The 16654-nt window shown below is 41.1% G+C and overlaps 2 protein-coding genes across 3 annotated transcripts in view; one reads left to right on the forward strand and one right to left on the reverse strand.

Moving 5' to 3' along the window:
• The window catches only part of TDRD3 (tudor domain containing 3), a 271121-nt gene that overhangs the window by 69891 nt on the left and 184576 nt on the right, over nucleotides 1-16654 (reverse strand). The gene's annotated exons all lie outside the window — the stretch shown is intronic.
• LOC142046129 (uncharacterized) lies at nucleotides 11116-13146 on the forward strand. The gene is made up of 2 exons (XM_075061802.1): nucleotides 11116-11631; nucleotides 12647-13146. The coding sequence occupies exons 1-2, from the start codon at nucleotides 11232-11234 to the stop codon at nucleotides 13144-13146; spliced, it is 900 nt and encodes a 299-aa protein (XP_074917903.1). The 5' UTR covers nucleotides 11116-11231.

Here is a 16654-nt window from a genome sequence, read left to right on the forward strand (position 1 = left end):
GGTAGTGTACCAGATCTAAGCTAGTAATGAAGCTTAGAAGTGTCCATGCAGGTCCCCACATCTGTACCCTAAAGTTCAGAGTGGGGAAGGAACCTTGACAGTAATGAATTCCAAATTGTTTAAAGTTTAGAGAATGTTCATGGCTTTAAAAATGCAAGGGCTCAATACCCATGGAGAGAAGTAATGGGGCTTTAGGTACCCCATTATTTCCTTCAGACAGGAACCCATACCACTAGTCTGTGCAAGGTGGGGAGAGCTGCTGCTGTGGGGTCCACCATGCTCTCTACCACACGACTGAGCAGGGAATGGGAAGGCAGGGAGAACGAGAAGGCAGTCTTGACTCTGCCCCCTCTCACCAACATGGATGAGTTGGTGTGCAGGTATAAATAACGCGCTAAAATTATGGGGCTGATAATGCTTACTTCCCGTAGGGGAATAGGAGAGAGCACGAATTGTGACACTGTGGACATGCATTTGATCCCGGGGAACACTATTATATATAATTCCACAAACTAGCTTCAGGTGTTTTTTTCCCTGTTACTGATTTCAATTTAAAGGAATAGTTACAGAACATTACTATTTCAGATAATGCTTCCATTCATTTTTTTTTAAATCAAGATCGATTTTAAGGTCAAGAGAAGGAATTCTTAATGATTCATAAATCAAATTACCTGTAAAGACAGACAATTGCATGTCTAGAAGATAACGTTCATTTAAGAGACAGACACTTCATTTCTGAGGTGTGCAATTACCCTCCATCCCACAGAGGAGCAAAAAGATTCAAAATAGCATAGAAGTGATGCAGAAAATAGAAGCTTTTAGTAGACTGGTTTTGGCAGCATGTTTAGAACTTGACTAAAGCTAAAGATGTCCAAAATTAAGTTCTTGGAGGAACTCATGTAACAATCTTTTTTCACACATCACAAACTTTAGCAGCAAGCTAACAAAGTTGGGAAAACACTGGCCTAACACAGGGGTTGGTAACCTCTGGCTCGCGGTTTGCCAGGATAAGCACATCCCTTGGCTCACACCACTTCCCACAGCTCCCATTGGCCTGGAGTGGCAAACCGCGGCTACTGGGAGCAATAATCGGCCGAATCTGTGGACGCAGCAGGTAAACAACTGGCCCGGCCCGCCAGGGTGCTTACCCTGGCAAGCCGTGTGCCAGAGGTTGCCGACCCCTAGCCTAACATATTGGAGAACAATGTGTTTCTTACATAAGTGCTATTGAGTAGCAGAAGAGGGGGTGGTGCAAACAGATAAAAAAATTATTGTTTTTATCACGGTATCAAAGAAATTAGCATAATTTGAAAAGATTATTTGGATTCCCATTCCACTTTGCCTATGGAATAATTAGATCATTTAACAGTACATGAAGATTCCCATTCTACTAAAAGTTGACAATCCGGATCTGTTAGAACAGGAGTTGACAACCTCTGGCACCTGGCTCGCCAGGGTAAGCACCCTGGCGGGCTGGGCCAGTTTGTTTACCTGCTGATTCAACAGGTTCAGCCGATCGCGGCTCCCATGCGGTTCGCCGTCCCAGGCCAATGGGGGGGTGGTAAGTTGTGGCCAGCACATCCCTTGTCCTGCACTGTTTCCCACCATCCCCATTGGCCTGGGATAGCAAACCACGGCCAGGTGGCCGAACCTGCCGATTTGGCAGGTAAACAAACTGGCCCGGCCCGCCAGGGTGCTTACCCTGGTGAGCTGCGTGCCAGAGGTTGCCGACTCCTGTGTTAGAATTAGGGTTCAGTTCAATACAGAAAATACAAACTGGCTCTTCTTTTCTATGTATATTTACTGTGACACACAAGGGGCCCTTATAAAAATGCCTTATACCGTTACATTGAAAGAATCAAAATCTACATCAATAAGTCTTACAACCGCATTTAATTACAGGGGACAAACATATATTAGCCAAGTAATATCTATTGGACTAGACCTACTTCATAGCCTGGACCTAGCAGGAGGGTATTAATGAATTTATTGTGCAATGTTTGACATCATCAGTTATATACAGAAAAATATATATTCTAAGTGAAGTCTACCTGCCATGTCATTCAGTGTCGAACAATTCTGAGATAGGGTTAAATTTGCATAAAGGTTATAGTGTCTCAATAAACTTGGGCTATGTAAATTGGTCACTAAATAGGTGCAAGTATTCTATGCATCCCTGAACAGAAAAAGTTAGCACTAATGGATGCTGGTCAAAGGTTTTCTTTTTATGCAGAAGTGGCAGACAGGGATGTCCCTTGTTTCCACTGCTTTTTGCCCTCTCCAGTGAACCACTAACTAAAGCTCTCAGGAAAGCAATAGATTTCCATAGGATAGCAAAAACACAAAACTAAATCTGGCACTTTATAGAGATGACACGCTGTTTGTCACAAAAACAGACACATCAGCCCAGTTATTATAACTGGAAGTTTTGGAAAATGGTTTGGAAAAATTTCCATTTCGAAATTAATTACATGCCAGAAGGCTTTTATCTTCTGCCAAGTAGTTTTAAGGAAGTCAACTGGTATTTCCCTTTTAAACTGTCAGTCAATTATTTTACTCCTTGGCCTCTATACATCTGTGACCTTAAGAAGATTAAAAAAGGAAGTAAGGTTTTTTCCATGTGAAGGAATCAGCAGGAAATACTAGCCAGTGCTGTTTAATAAAATCAATTTGATTAAGGAAATGGTGTTTTGCAATATATAAAGATGTTATTCCTAATTTTCTGAATATAAATTAAGCAATTGGAAATGTATTTGTGTATTTCATTTGGCACAAAAAATAACGGGAAGTTGCTATTCTCTAACTGCAGACTAAGATTTACAAAAGATTAATTGATCTCTTAGAGCCTTGAAGTAACAGGCAATGGAGGCAAAGTGGAGTTTGGACTGACAGCTTGCGACCTCCCATGTAATAGCCTCATGATCCCTTGAGGGGTTCCGAACTGCAGTTTGAGAACCCCTGGGACAGTCGAAGCAGTAGACATTCCAGCACTGTCACTGGCGGCAAGAAGGAATTGAGGGTGGGGGGGCGCCAGTGGTGTCCCTTATACTGCAACATGTGTGTGCATCACTCCAGAGGGCGCCAGAGCTGGTCCCCTACAGATACCACTGAAGGAAAAACTTCCAGCACTGGTGCATGTGGTGAACACACACACTCCTAATATGGAATGGACATGAGCAAGCACTCGAAGAACATAATTTATGAGTAATCATTATCAGAGGCAATGGAGCTCAAAAGTCTAGGAGCCAGGATGTCCCATATTCCAATGCCAGGCATGATTAGAATTTGGCAAATGTTTTTTAGCATGAACTCAGGTCTCCCACATTGAAGGGGACTGCCAGAAACCCTTGACTATAGGGTAATCTGGTATGGGTCTTTCTCAATCTCTCCTGTTGGAGGTATTCCACTTTGTATAAATAGTTATTGGTCCAGAAAGCGCGCATGAGAATAACACAGTAGTCTGATATTTAGGGCATTCACCTGGGATGTGAGAGACCCACGTTCATGTCCCTGCTCTAATGACTACTTAATTTATACTCAGTGGAATAGCTTCAAGAGGAGAGATTGCCAAAAAAAATTCAGCAACTGACCTGAAGTGAATTTTTTTCTCCAATTTTTCAGACCTGCCAGCAAACCAAAAAAAAAAAAAAAAAAAAAAACGATTCACCTAGCTCTAATAATGACTTGCTGTTTGGCTGTAGAAAAAGTCCCCATCTTGGGGAGGGATAGCTCAGTGGTTTGAGCATTGGCCTGCTAAACCCAAGGTTGTGAGTTCAATCCTTGAGGGGGCTATTTAGGGACCTGGGGCTTGGTCCTGCTTTCAGCAGGGGGCTGGACTAAATGACCTCCTAAGGTTCTTTCCAACCCTGATATTTTATGATTCTAATATGTGGATGATAACTGTACTTCCTATGGATGTTGAGAGGCTTAGTTAATATTTGAAAAACACTTGGAAAATATGAACAATGGACAAGTGCTACATAATTGCTAGGTACTAGCAGCAGCTTAACATGGTAGCATAATATTCTGCTTGGTCCTCCTCCTACCAGGCAAAAGTAATCAGTCAGTAAAAGATGATAAATCCAAAATAATTCCTGTGAAGCTCATGTAGTATAAAGCAGATACACACTGAACCATCTAGTCTAGTTACACCAAAATAGAAATTAAATCTACGAAGCACAATGTTTTAAAAACTTTGATACTCTCAACAAACAAGAGCATGATGTGTGATTATCAGTTTCTAATTACATCATAAAACACTAGACAAAAAGGGAAAAATGATTTTACTTTTGCCAGAAAATAAAACACTCACTTCCTTTAAACTTCTTTCTCCCTGCATCACATAAATTACATTTTTTTAAAAAAAAATTAACATACAGTTCAAAAATATTTTGACAGATTCCATTTCATTTCCTTTTAATTTTGTATTTGTAGCTACCACTGAAATATTTCAGTAGAAAATTAAAAGTGATTTCAGAACACAGTAACATTCACTGGGAATTGACAGCTGAGTCCATGATCTCAGATAACCTCTGTTACTGATCACATGTATCAGGGTAGTGGTAGGAGTGTCACCATATTCCAAACAACTATTACTTCAAGGAGATAATTTAATATAAAATCTAAAATCCAGGGCTTAATGCAAATAAAGGTTTAAAAATATTTGTTGTACTAAAAGTACAAAAGGGGAGGTTGTGGAAGTAAAGCAAGAACAGAAATTTAAATGCAGAACAGGTTTCAGAGTAGCAGCTGTGTTAGTTTGTATCTGCAAAAAGAACAAGAGTACTTGTGGCACCTTAGAGACTAACAAATCTATTTCAGCATGAGCTTTCGTGAGCTACAGCTCACTTCTTCAGATGCACAGAATGGAACACAGAGACAGGAGATATTTATACATACAGAGAACATGAAAACATGGAAGCATGCATACCAACAGGAAGAGTCTAATTAATTATCACTTCAAAAGTTTTTTTTTCCCCTGCTGACAATAGCTCATCTCAATTGATTAGACTCTTCCTGTTGGTATGAATACTTCCATCTTTTCGTGTTCTCTGTATGTATAAATATCTCCTGTCTCTGTGTTCCATTCTGTGCATCTGAAGAAGTGAGCTGTAGCTCACGAAAGCTCATGCTGAAATAGATTTGTTAGTCTCTAAAATGCATAACAGTTTCCGTTAATCTAAATGACTGTATAGCTGATGTAATGTTAGCAGTTTTTTGAGGCTGACTAAGGATAACCAGGTCAGCCAAAACTGCAGAGCAACTGGATTTCTTTTGCATTTCATGGAAGATCCATCAAAATGAGGCAAACACCTAGAGTAGCTTCCTCCATGTTAACTCACTACCACAATTATTTGGCACACTACGGAAGTCACAGACTGGTCCTTGCTGTTAGAGACACAACATTACACATTGGACTGCTTGCAATTGTTTTTTGACAAGTTCTATGCTTTCTATAATTTATCTTCCAAGATTAAGAAAAACCTCTGTGCCTATACAGATAACAATTGGCAAGATCTTACATATCATATGAAATGCAGTGAGATTTAAAAAAAGATGTCTGGAATGAATATCCTACTCTCCAAACACACTACAAGGCAGCCTCCACAGAGAATAAAATAAAATAATATAAAAAATCCAAATAGCATAGTAAGTACAGTGGACTCAAAAATATCCTGACCTTTGAGTTCACAGACAACTTTAGAATCATATTTGAAACTCTATCCAAAACTAAGAGGATTATCAAGAAAGCCGACAGGAAAAGACTTCAAATTGATAAAAGCTTGCACAGGATGTCAATACAATGCAACTTTGTATTTCAGTTGATAACAGACACCTGAAGACCATATGCTTAGGAAGCACAAACAACCGACAGTAAGCCATTTCATGATTTGAACTTCACCATAAGAAACAATGTTTAAATTTACACTGGCCCGGTTTTGTGGCGTTTGGTGAACAACATGCAAAGCATGGTGAGGATGAGATTTGTAGACTTTTAAGGCCAAAAAGGACCATTAGATGATCTAGTCTGACTTCTTGTATAACATACATAAGGCTACTTTTATGCCACGGAGGTAATGGAAGTCATGGAATCCGTGACTTCCAGAGACCTCCGTGACATCCTCTGCTTCAGCCCCAGGGGCTACAGGACTCTTGAGCTGGCAGCCAACAGGAGCCTGAAAGGATTCCAGCGACAGGAGACAGCAGCAACAGGGAACCCCTGCATGACTCCAGTTCCAGGTGACAGACTTCTGAGGGGGCCCTCCTCAGGGTTCCAGTGACAGGTGATAGCCTCCTGGGGAGGTAAGGAGGAGCCCCCTGCAGCTTCCAGTTGCCATGGACAGAGGGGGAACCCAACAGCTCCCAGCCACCGCAGTGGTGGGGGAAACCATAGAACCTCAGCAGAAAAAGTTACAGAGAGGTCATGGCTTCCATGAATTTTTGTTTATTGCCTGTGACATGTTTGTGATTTTTAATAAAAATAACTATGACAAAATCTTCCCCTTAATCATAGCCTATTAAACTGTACCCACTTATCAGTCTTGAGCCCAACAACTTATGGTTGACTAATGCATAACTTGTGATTGGCATTTATTCCAGAAAGGCCTCCAAGTGACATTTGAAGACATCAAGAGACGGAGAATCCACCAGTTCCCTTGGTAGTTTGTTCCAATGATTAAGAACCCTCACACAGCTAAAAACGTGTGCCTTATTCCAATTTGAATGTGTCTGACTTCAGCTTCCAGCCATTGGTTCCTGTTATACCTTTCTCCACTCAAAAAATCATTTGTGTTCATTATATTCTTTCCCTGAAGGTACTTATGCAATGATAAAGTCACCCCTCAATTTTCTTTTTGATAAGCTAAACCGACTGCACTCTTTAAGTCTCCCACTGCAAAGCATTTTCTTCAACCCTCAAAACATTTTTGTGGCTCTTTTCTGCACCTGCTCCAATTTTTCAACATCCTTTAAAATATACAGAGATCAGAACTGTTTGCACTATTTCAAATACTGGCCTCACCAATTTATATTATATATATATATATATATATATATCTAGGAACAATCATTTTCTTATTCATTACTCTTTTGTTTATACATCCAAGGATCGCATTAGCTCTTTTTGCTACAGCATTGCACTGGGAGCTGATTTTCAGTTGCTTTTCCATTATGTCTGATTTTCAGAGTCACTGTTTTTCAGGATACAGCCTCACATTTGGTAAGTATGGCCTGCATTCCTTGTTTCTAAATATATAGCTTTGCATTTGGATGCATTAAAACACATTTTGTTTGAATGAGTTCAGAACATCAAGAGAACAAGATCACTCGGTATGATTGCCCTGTCTTCATCCTTATTTCCCATTCTGCCAACCTTGTCTCATCTGAAAATTTTATCAGCAATATTTTACATTTACTTTAAGATCAATGATGAAAACGTTATATATTGTCAGGCGTAGTGCCAATCACTGCAGAACCCTCACTGAAACACACTCATTCAATGAAGATTCCCCATTGATAAGTACTTTTTGAGCTCTGTCAGTTAGCCAGTTCTTAATCCATTTAACGTGTACTTTATTGATATTGTCAAGAGGTATTTTTTTTTAAACCAGAATGTCTTGTGGTACTAAATAAAACACCTTACAAATGTCTAAGTATATTACATTTATGCAGTTACCATTATCAAAACAAACTAAGCTTTAATCTCATCAAAGAAAGAAATCAATTTGGCCTGACAAGATCTATTTTCCATAAAACCATATTGATTACCATTATCCTCCTTTATCAATTGAATATTATATCAACTTTTCCAATATTTTGCCCGGGACTGATGTCAAGCTAACAGCCTTATAGTTAGCAGTGTCATCCTGCTTGCATTTTTTGAATATTGGTTCAATATTCTAGTCTTCTGGAATTTCCATAGCATTCCAGCATCTATTAAAAATTATCAGGAGGCCAGAAATCTCTCCAGTCAACTCTTTAAGGACTCTTGGGTGTAAGTAATCCAGGCCTGGTGATCTAAAAATGTTTACTCCTAGTACATTTTTGCTTAACATCCTCCTAGATTAGTAATGGTCTGGAAAGTGCTTCATCATCTCCATTGGCTACAACTATATCATCTTGCTTCTTTCCAAATATTCAACAGAAATATTTTACTGAACATTTCTGCCTTTCTGCATCATTAACACTGTTACCATTATTAACCAATGTTACTATTAACAATGGATCTATGTCATTGCTAGGATTTATTTAGTTTGTTCTTAATATACTTTGCATTGTCTTTAACCATGCCAACCATAGATTTTTTCCCCCTGATGTTCTTAGCTTCCCAAATCAATTTTTTTTATTTCAAAAGTTTTAAATCATACTATTGTCTCTATTTTCCATTTGTTACATATTGCTTTTTTATTTCTAGCTGCTGCTTTTATGTCACCACTGAACCAGGATGCCCTTTTAACTAAAGTTATCTTCTTTCTTGATCATAGTATTGTGGCTTTTTGGACATACTATAATCTCTTGTAAAAGGTCTTCCAATTTTCGTTCACATTTTTCATAGTTATTTCCTCCAGGTGACTTTTGCTGATCATTTTCCTCAACAGCCTCAAAAGTTTTTCATCCGACTCTGATGTATATACAGAAAAATATACACTTGCTATGGACTCCATGAAATACTTTGAACCAAAGATCTGGTTTAAAAACATAGGCATTCTTTATGGGATCAATGAGACACAAAGCTTCAGTAAGAAATGTAATACAAATGAAAAGGAATCAGTAAGTGTATTTAGCACCTACAAAGACTGCACAAGAACTGCAAGTCCATAGACCTGAGAATATGAAAACTGCTTTCGCAATTATTCCCATTTCCACAGCTGAGAGAAAGGATTCAGCATCACAAAAAATTATACAAAGTTTAGTCACTTCAGCCCCTCAATTAAAAGATTTTCTACACGGTTTGTGAACTCAGTTGGGCCATCTCTGAAAATCTGATCTAGGAAAATAGATCAGATTGTCTGTCACTACATGCAAAGTACACAAGAAAAAATTTAAACAATCATATTACAAAGAGCTGTATGACATGCTAGAAAACGTGCCATCTTCCCTCAAAAGATAATTTGAGGTTTTAGGAAAAAATTGGCAGAAAATTGCCTCTTTTTTATTCCTTATTATTAAGAAAAAAGGTATGAATAAGTTGAAGGTAATTCTTATTCAGAAATACTAAATAGAAAGAAATTACACAACTGCAAGATACATTATTTACCTCTAAAATCCAGAAATGAAGACGTGTCAGCATTACTGGCTTTTTCTACTCTTTGAACAGAGTGTACTCAGGAATGTCTTGGCTCCCAGTTATGCTGAACTCATAATTTTAAAACTCCTTTTCACGATCACCAGCTGAATGGTTAACTTACCAAAGATATTGTTAAAAAAAGTGCTGTGTACTGGATTTCAAAAACATGCTTTGCAAATACTATTACTCTCCGAGTCTCTCTGCATTGGTTGAAAAGATGACAGTTAATTCTTTTACTGAGCTATCTCCAGATTTATGGGTATTAAATAATAAGGAAGGGCATTTGCCTCCAATTCAAAGTTTAAGGATTATTTCCAAATGTTGTTCCTTTAAATTTCCCCCCATCATGCATAAAAACTTGCCCCATCCACCTGTAGTGCCTCAGGTTGGAACAATGCCATACATAAATCCAACACAACAAAATATACCATAGCAAAGACAATATTAATTCATTTCTAGCCATTGCAAAGGGGTCTACATTTTCATTTTGGTGAATAATGTTAACTATGTAAAGCTCTCAGTACTGAGATAATAATAGACTTCAACAACGATTGCTTATATGTACTTTTAATCATATAGCTATCCTCTGTTTCCTTTATGCCTCTCTATGTATATTCTTGACAAAAAGAAAATCTGATCAACTAATGTGAAGTGTTTGTGTATGTGGAATAGGGTGTTTTAAAAACTTTGCATTATTGATTGCTATGATGGAGACAAGAGGTCGGGAACCTCTAGTACACGGCTTGCCAGGGTAAGCACCCTGGCGGGCTGGGCCAGTCTATTTAACTGCCACGTTGGCAAGCTCAGCTGATCGCGGCTCCCATTGGCCGCGGTTCACCGTCCCAGGCCAATGTCCTGCAGAATTCCCCCAGGAGTACAGTTTGTTTTAGAACCAACTATGACATAAAAAACAAATATTCAGTTGTTTAGAATCATGTATCAAAGGCCATGTCTACACTTACCAGGATTGATGCTGTTGCAATCAATGCAATGGGGGTCGATTTATCGGGACTAGTCCAGACCCACTAAATTGACCGCCGAGCACTCTCTCATCAACTCCATTACTCCATTGGAACAAGAAGAGTACAGTACATCAACAGGACAGTGTCTCCCATCAACGCACCACCATGTGGACACTGCAGTCAACCTAAGTTACATCGACTCCAACTACTTTATTCACATAGCTGGAGTAGCGTAACTTAGGTGGACATACCCCGGTAATGTAGACAAGGCCTCAAAGGAAAACAAGGGATTGTTGCAATAAAGCTCAAATTATATAAGTGCCATAATACAATATTTCCTAGCAAAACACAATTATGAATCACATCTTAGAAGAAAAAACACTTCTGTTAATAATTAGACTCAAGCACATCATAAAAACATTTCGTGAACTTTAGAGTGGCTCAGGCCTGGTCTACACTATGCGTTTAAACTGATTTTAGCAGCGTTAAACCGATTAAACGCTGTACCCGTCCACACAACGAGGTCCTTTATATCAATATAAAGGCGTCTTTAAAACGGTTTCTGTACTCCTCCCCAAAGAGAGGAGTAGCGCTAAAATTGGTATTACCATATCGGATTACGGTTAGTGTGTCCGCAAATTGATGGTATTGGCCTCTGGGCGGTATCCCATAGTGCACCATTGTGATCGCTCTGGACAGCAATCTCATCTCTGATTCACTGGCCAGGTAGACACGAAAAGCACCAAGAACTTTTCAATTTCATTTCCTGTTTGGCCAGCATGGAGCTCTGATGAGCACAGGTGACCACACAGAGCTCATCAGCATAGGTAACAATTCAGTCTCCTGAGAATCGAAAAAGAGCTCCAGTATGGACTGCACGGGAGGTTCTGGATCTGACTGCTATATGGGGAGAGGATTCTGTGCTAACAGAACTCCGTTCCAAAAGATGAAATGAAAAAACATTTGAAAAAATTTCCAAGGCTATGATGGAGAAAGGCCACACCTGGGACTCAGTGCAGTGCAGAGTGAAAGTTAAGGAGCTCAGACAAGCCTACCAGAAAACCAAAGAAGCAAACGGAAGGTCCGGGGCAGGGCCGAAAACATGCCGCTTCTACGCTGAGCTGCATGCAATTCTAGGGGGGTCCGCCACCAGTACCCCACCCCTGTCCGTGGATTCCGAGGTGGGGGTGGTAATCTCAGCCATGGCTGAGGATTCTGCGGACGGGGAAGATGAGGAGGAGGAAGAGGAGGACGAGCTTGCAGAGAGCACACAGCACTCCGTTCTCCCCAACAGCCAGGAGCTTTTTCTCACCCAGACGGAATTACCCTCCCAGGCCTCCCAAGCCAGTAGCCCAGACAATGAAGCCATGGAAGCGACCTCTGGTGAGTGTACCTTTGTAAATATAAAACATGGTTTAAAAGCAAGCGTTTTTTAATGATTGATTTGCCCTGAGGACTTGGGATGCATTCGCGGCCAGTACAGTTATTGGAAAAGTTTGTTAACATGTCTGGGGATGGAGCAGAAATCCTCCAGGGACATCTCCATGAAGCACTCCTGGAGGTACTCCAAAAGCCTTTGCAGAAGGTTTCTGGGCAAGGCAGCCTTATTCTGTCCACCATGGTAGGACACTTTACCACGCCATGCATGGAGCAAGTAATCGGGTATCGTTGCATGACAAGGCATAGCTGCGTATGGTCCCGGTGATTGCTGGCATTCAAGAAACATCCGTTCTTTATCTCGCTGTGTTATCCTCAGGAGAGTGATATAGCTCATGGTAACCTGGTTGAAATTCAGGAATTTAAGTAAGGAGACAGAGATGGCCATTCTTACTGGGCTGTTTCCCTGTTGCTTAAAAGAAATCCTTCCTTGCATGTAGCCAAGTGGAGGGAGGGGAATAGCACTGAGCTTTTGCGTTTGGCTAGCAGGGATCTTCCCTGCTACCAGCCACGCGGTGGGGGGAAGGGGGGTGATTAGCAGTGATCTTCCATGATACCAGCCATGGGGTGGGGGGAGGAGTAAAGCGATCATCCAACAGAATTGGGTGGGGGGGTGGCTTCTGCTGCTGCATGTTAACAGGAAAGGAACAGCACTCAATGGGCTTTGCTTGGTATTTGGGAAAGGAGGGCACTGTGTATATGAAGGCTGCAGAAGCTGAAAGACAATGGCTTACCATGGCCGCATGCAAGATGAATTCTGATGCCCGGGCCTGCATCTGTGAGATCTGTAACACCAGAGCCGCAGGCACTCAAAATTAAGATGCAAAATGCGACCCTGTAGTGAAATCACATGTGCTATGTAAGGTGAATAGTGTTGTTCACTGTGAAAGAGTCTAACCATTGCTCTGTAAAATGTATCTTTTTAAATATTTTTCTCCCTTTTTTCCCCTCCCTCATGCAGCTGCACATTCTTCAAGTCTCCCTACCCCATCCCGAAGGCTATCTCAGATAAGGCGGAGGAAAAAGACGACGCGAGATGACATGTTCTCGGAAATCATGGCAGTGACCCGCAGTGAAAGAGCTCATCTGAATGAGTGGAAGGACGTGGTATCAAGTTACAGGAAAGACGCCAGTGAATGTGAGGACAGGAGGGACACTCGAGATGAGAGATGGCAGCAGGAAGATCAGAGGTGTAGGCAGGAAGATGAGCGATGGCGGGATGCAACGCTGGGGCTACTGTGTGATCAAATTGATATCCTCCGACGTCTGGTGGAGCTTCAGGAAGAGCAGTGGGGTAACAGAGTGCCGCTGCAGCCCCTGTTTAACCACCCTCACCACTCATCATGTTCCATGTCTTCCTCACCCAGACATGTAAGAACGCGTGGGGGAGGGCTTCGTGCCCCCGCCCACACCATCCCCGTGGACTGCCCAACCAAAAGGCTGTCATTACAGGCTTTTTAGTAGCCTTTTCCTTCCCTCCTATCCTCCTCCCAAACCACACCCGGGGTACCTTGTCATTTCTCTCCCTCTTTTTATAATGACTTTTCAATAAAGAATACATGACTTTTAAAATGATAGTGACTTTATTTCCTTAAGCAAGCTATAATCAAAGGGGGAGGGTGGGTTGCTTACAGGGAATGACTCAATCAAGGGGGTGGGTTCATCAAGGGGAAACAAACACAACAGTTACACCGTACCCTGGCCCGTGATGAAACTCATTTTCAAAGCTTCTCTGATGTGCACCGTTTCCTGGTGTGCTCTTTTAATCGCCCTGGAGCCTGGCTGCGTGTAATCAGAGGTCAGGTGATTTGCCTCAGCCTCCCACCCCGCCATAAAGGTCTCCCGCTTACTCTCACAGAGATTGTGGAGCACACAGCAAGCAGCAATAACAATGGGGACATTAGTTTGGCTGAGGTCTGAGCGAGTCAGTAATGTGCGCCAGCGCGCCTTTAAACGGCCAAATGCACATTCTACGACCATTCTGCAGTTGCTCAGCTGTAGTTGAACAGCTCCGACACTGTCCAGGATGCTGTGTATGGCTTCATGAGCTATGGCATCAAGGGTAGGCTGGGTCCCCCAGGATAACATAGACATTTCAACATCCAACTGCTATTTCATGTTGGAATCAAAATTCCTTGCTGCAGCGTTTAACAGAGTAGTGTTCCTGAAGCGCGAGCGTCATGAACCCTTTCTGCGCCATCCCACGTGGATGCTGGTAAGTCCTTTGATCCACCATGCTTGCAGGCACATATGAAAATACCCCTTGCATGATTGTACTGGGTGCCCTGTGTCCGGTGCCAAGATAGGATATGGGTTTCAGTCTCTCCCCCACCACAGTTAGGGAATCCATTGCAGCAAAGCAAGTCCACGCACGTTCCCGGTCACAACCTTTCATGTAGCGCTTAATGATTGCTTTGCTACTGCATCACAGCATTCCCCCACAGTAGATTTTCCCACTCCAAATTGATTCCTGACTTGACCGTAGCTGTCTGCATTGCAAGCTTCCAGAGGGCTATTGCCACTCACTTCCTCAACTGTGGAGGGCTGCTCTCATCTTGTATATGTTTCAGGCAGAAAAGCAAAGTCACAAATGTTCCATGAAGTCCTCACGCTATGCGAAAAGTTTCGCAGCCACTGCGAATCGTCCCACACCTGCAAAAACTATGTGTTCCCCACCCGTCTTGCTTGTTTCCAGGGCCAAAATGGTGTGTGTCAATGACTTAGAACCTGCCCCATTACCAGCAGGATCTCCAAAGCGCAGAGGGCCCGCGGTTTGGAGAAATTCTGTGCCATGTCCTCATCACTCTCTCGCCGCGGCTGCCGTAGCCACCTCCTCCTCTCGCCTGGCTTTGCAGTCTCGGTTCAGCATAGACGCATGAGAGATGCGCAAGGTTTTTACAATGTCCAAGATTGCTGGTATCGATCTGAGCGGGTCCATGCCTTGCTATGGGATGCATCTCACGTTACCCGAGAAAAAAGGGTGTGAAACCGGTTGTCTGCTTGGCTTCAGCGAGGAGGGGTAGGCTTACCAGAACCATCCGCCGACAATGATTTTTGCCCCATCAGGCACTGGATCTCAACCAGAATTTCAATGGCGAGAAGACTGTCAGGAACTATGGATAGCTTACGGATAAGCTACCCCACAGTGCAACGCCTCCAAAACTGACGTTAGCCGTCGGACATGGACGCCACACTTGATTACTGGCCTACGTTGTGGCCGCATGCACTCGACTTTCTACAATCTGTTTTACAAAACCGGTTTATGTAAAATCGGAATAATCCCGTAGTGTAGACGTACCCTCATACCACATCTGACATTGAAGGAAATAGTTACCTGGTTTTGGCAGCTGCTTCACTGACTCTTGAGCCGAACTACTGTTTCAAGAGTCTATCATGATCATTTACAAAAAAAGATTGTCCTCTTTCTTTGCTGACCCTTCATGAAATGAAGATGAAATTCTCTGTAAAGCTACATGAATTAGCTTTCTAAACTGTTCTCTGCTTCTCCATCTGAACTTCCTGACTTTATTTAATTTTCTATAGCCTCCACAAGAGACACCAGAACTTTTGTTGTTAAAGAAATACACGATAGAGCATAAGTAAATAGGATTGTAAAAGTACAATTTCATATCAGGGGTTTGAATTATCAGACAAAAATAAATCACGGAAAAAATATTTGACATATACATTGGAAAACTGATTTTTTTTTTTTTGATGGACAAACAGCAAGCGTCAATGCTGATTCCTTCACATTTTTAGCAGCCTTCAATATCACTGACCATGAGATGGTGTTGACACAGCTGTAAGTACTGATAGAAATCAATACATAGCACTGTTACCATCTACAGGTTGATCAATCTATGAGCAACAGCATCAGAGGTAGTTGCTAGATTTTAAACAAATTACCATGGGCACCTGTCATCCATTGTTATCATCATCAATCAGCGAAACCTTACATAGCTTGCCTGCATTTGAATTTAATTTAGTTTCTTTCCCAAGAGCTAATCTCTTTGGCCTTTTCTATACTAGAAAAATGCACTGGTTTAACTATATAGATTAAAAAACGGATTTACCTGAACTCCTGCAAACCCTAATATAGGCACACTTAAACCTGATTTAACCCTTACTTTTATTGATTTAGCTTATATTGGTAATTTATCAACACAAGCTAAATCAATGTAAGTAAGGGTTACAACAATTTAAATATGAGTAAATTAGGATCACATCAGTTTAATTAGATCATTTGTAATATATATTTCATGAAATCAATTATTATTTCTAATACAGACAAGGTCTTCAGATTGTTTTATATAATCTCCCTGTCTTCAATGATGTTCTCAACACCTCCCAATTTCGTATCATATGCAAATTTCAGTAATACACTGTTTATTCTTTCTTCAAGATCATTAAAATATTACATAAATTGGATCATAACATCAATCCCAGTAATAATCCAGTACACACCTCCCCTAAACTTGATGCTGTAATGCTATCCCACACAACAATGCTCTAATTAACATTAATTTGAATTATTTTTCAATTAAGATTAAACTCCAGATCCATCACATCTGTACTCCCCCATATCCCTTAATGTTGTTACTCTATCAAAATACAATCAGTTTCTCCCCAGCAAGATTCATTCTCTATAAAGCCATGCTAAATATTACTCTTGGTTCCAATATCCTTAGGTCATTCAGTCTTCTGTTTATCTCTAATTCCTTCTCATTTTTTTCCATCATAAAGCAGTCTGCTGCTTAATGATGGCTAGATAGTAAATGAGGATCACAGGCTCCATTTTATTTATTTATAATAAAAAACAAAAGTGCGAACTTAAATACATGTCATTCAGATTTGTGCAGCAGAAAGTCAGATTTTTCCCATGGAAATTGCCATACTGGATCAGACCCATGTTCCACAGTGAGTTCACAGTGAACGCCACTTTAGGTGACTTCAAGCAGTATTCCAAGGA

This window comes from Chelonoidis abingdonii, chromosome 1 (assembly GCF_003597395.2).
Source record: "Chelonoidis abingdonii isolate Lonesome George chromosome 1, CheloAbing_2.0, whole genome shotgun sequence".
Taxonomy (NCBI): domain Eukaryota; kingdom Metazoa; phylum Chordata; order Testudines; family Testudinidae; genus Chelonoidis; species Chelonoidis abingdonii.

What these genes read in the sequence shown, in the direction of transcription:
- LOC142046129 (XM_075061802.1), top strand. Translation starts at nt 11,232, where the DNA reads ATGATGGAGAAAGGCCACACCTGGGACTCAGTGCAGTGCAGAGTGAAA. An exon ending in AGCCATGGAAGCGACCTCTG is followed by an intron (nt 11,632 to 12,646) that starts GTGAGTGTACCT and finishes TCCCTCATGCAG; the next exon opens with CTGCACATTCTTCAAGTCTC.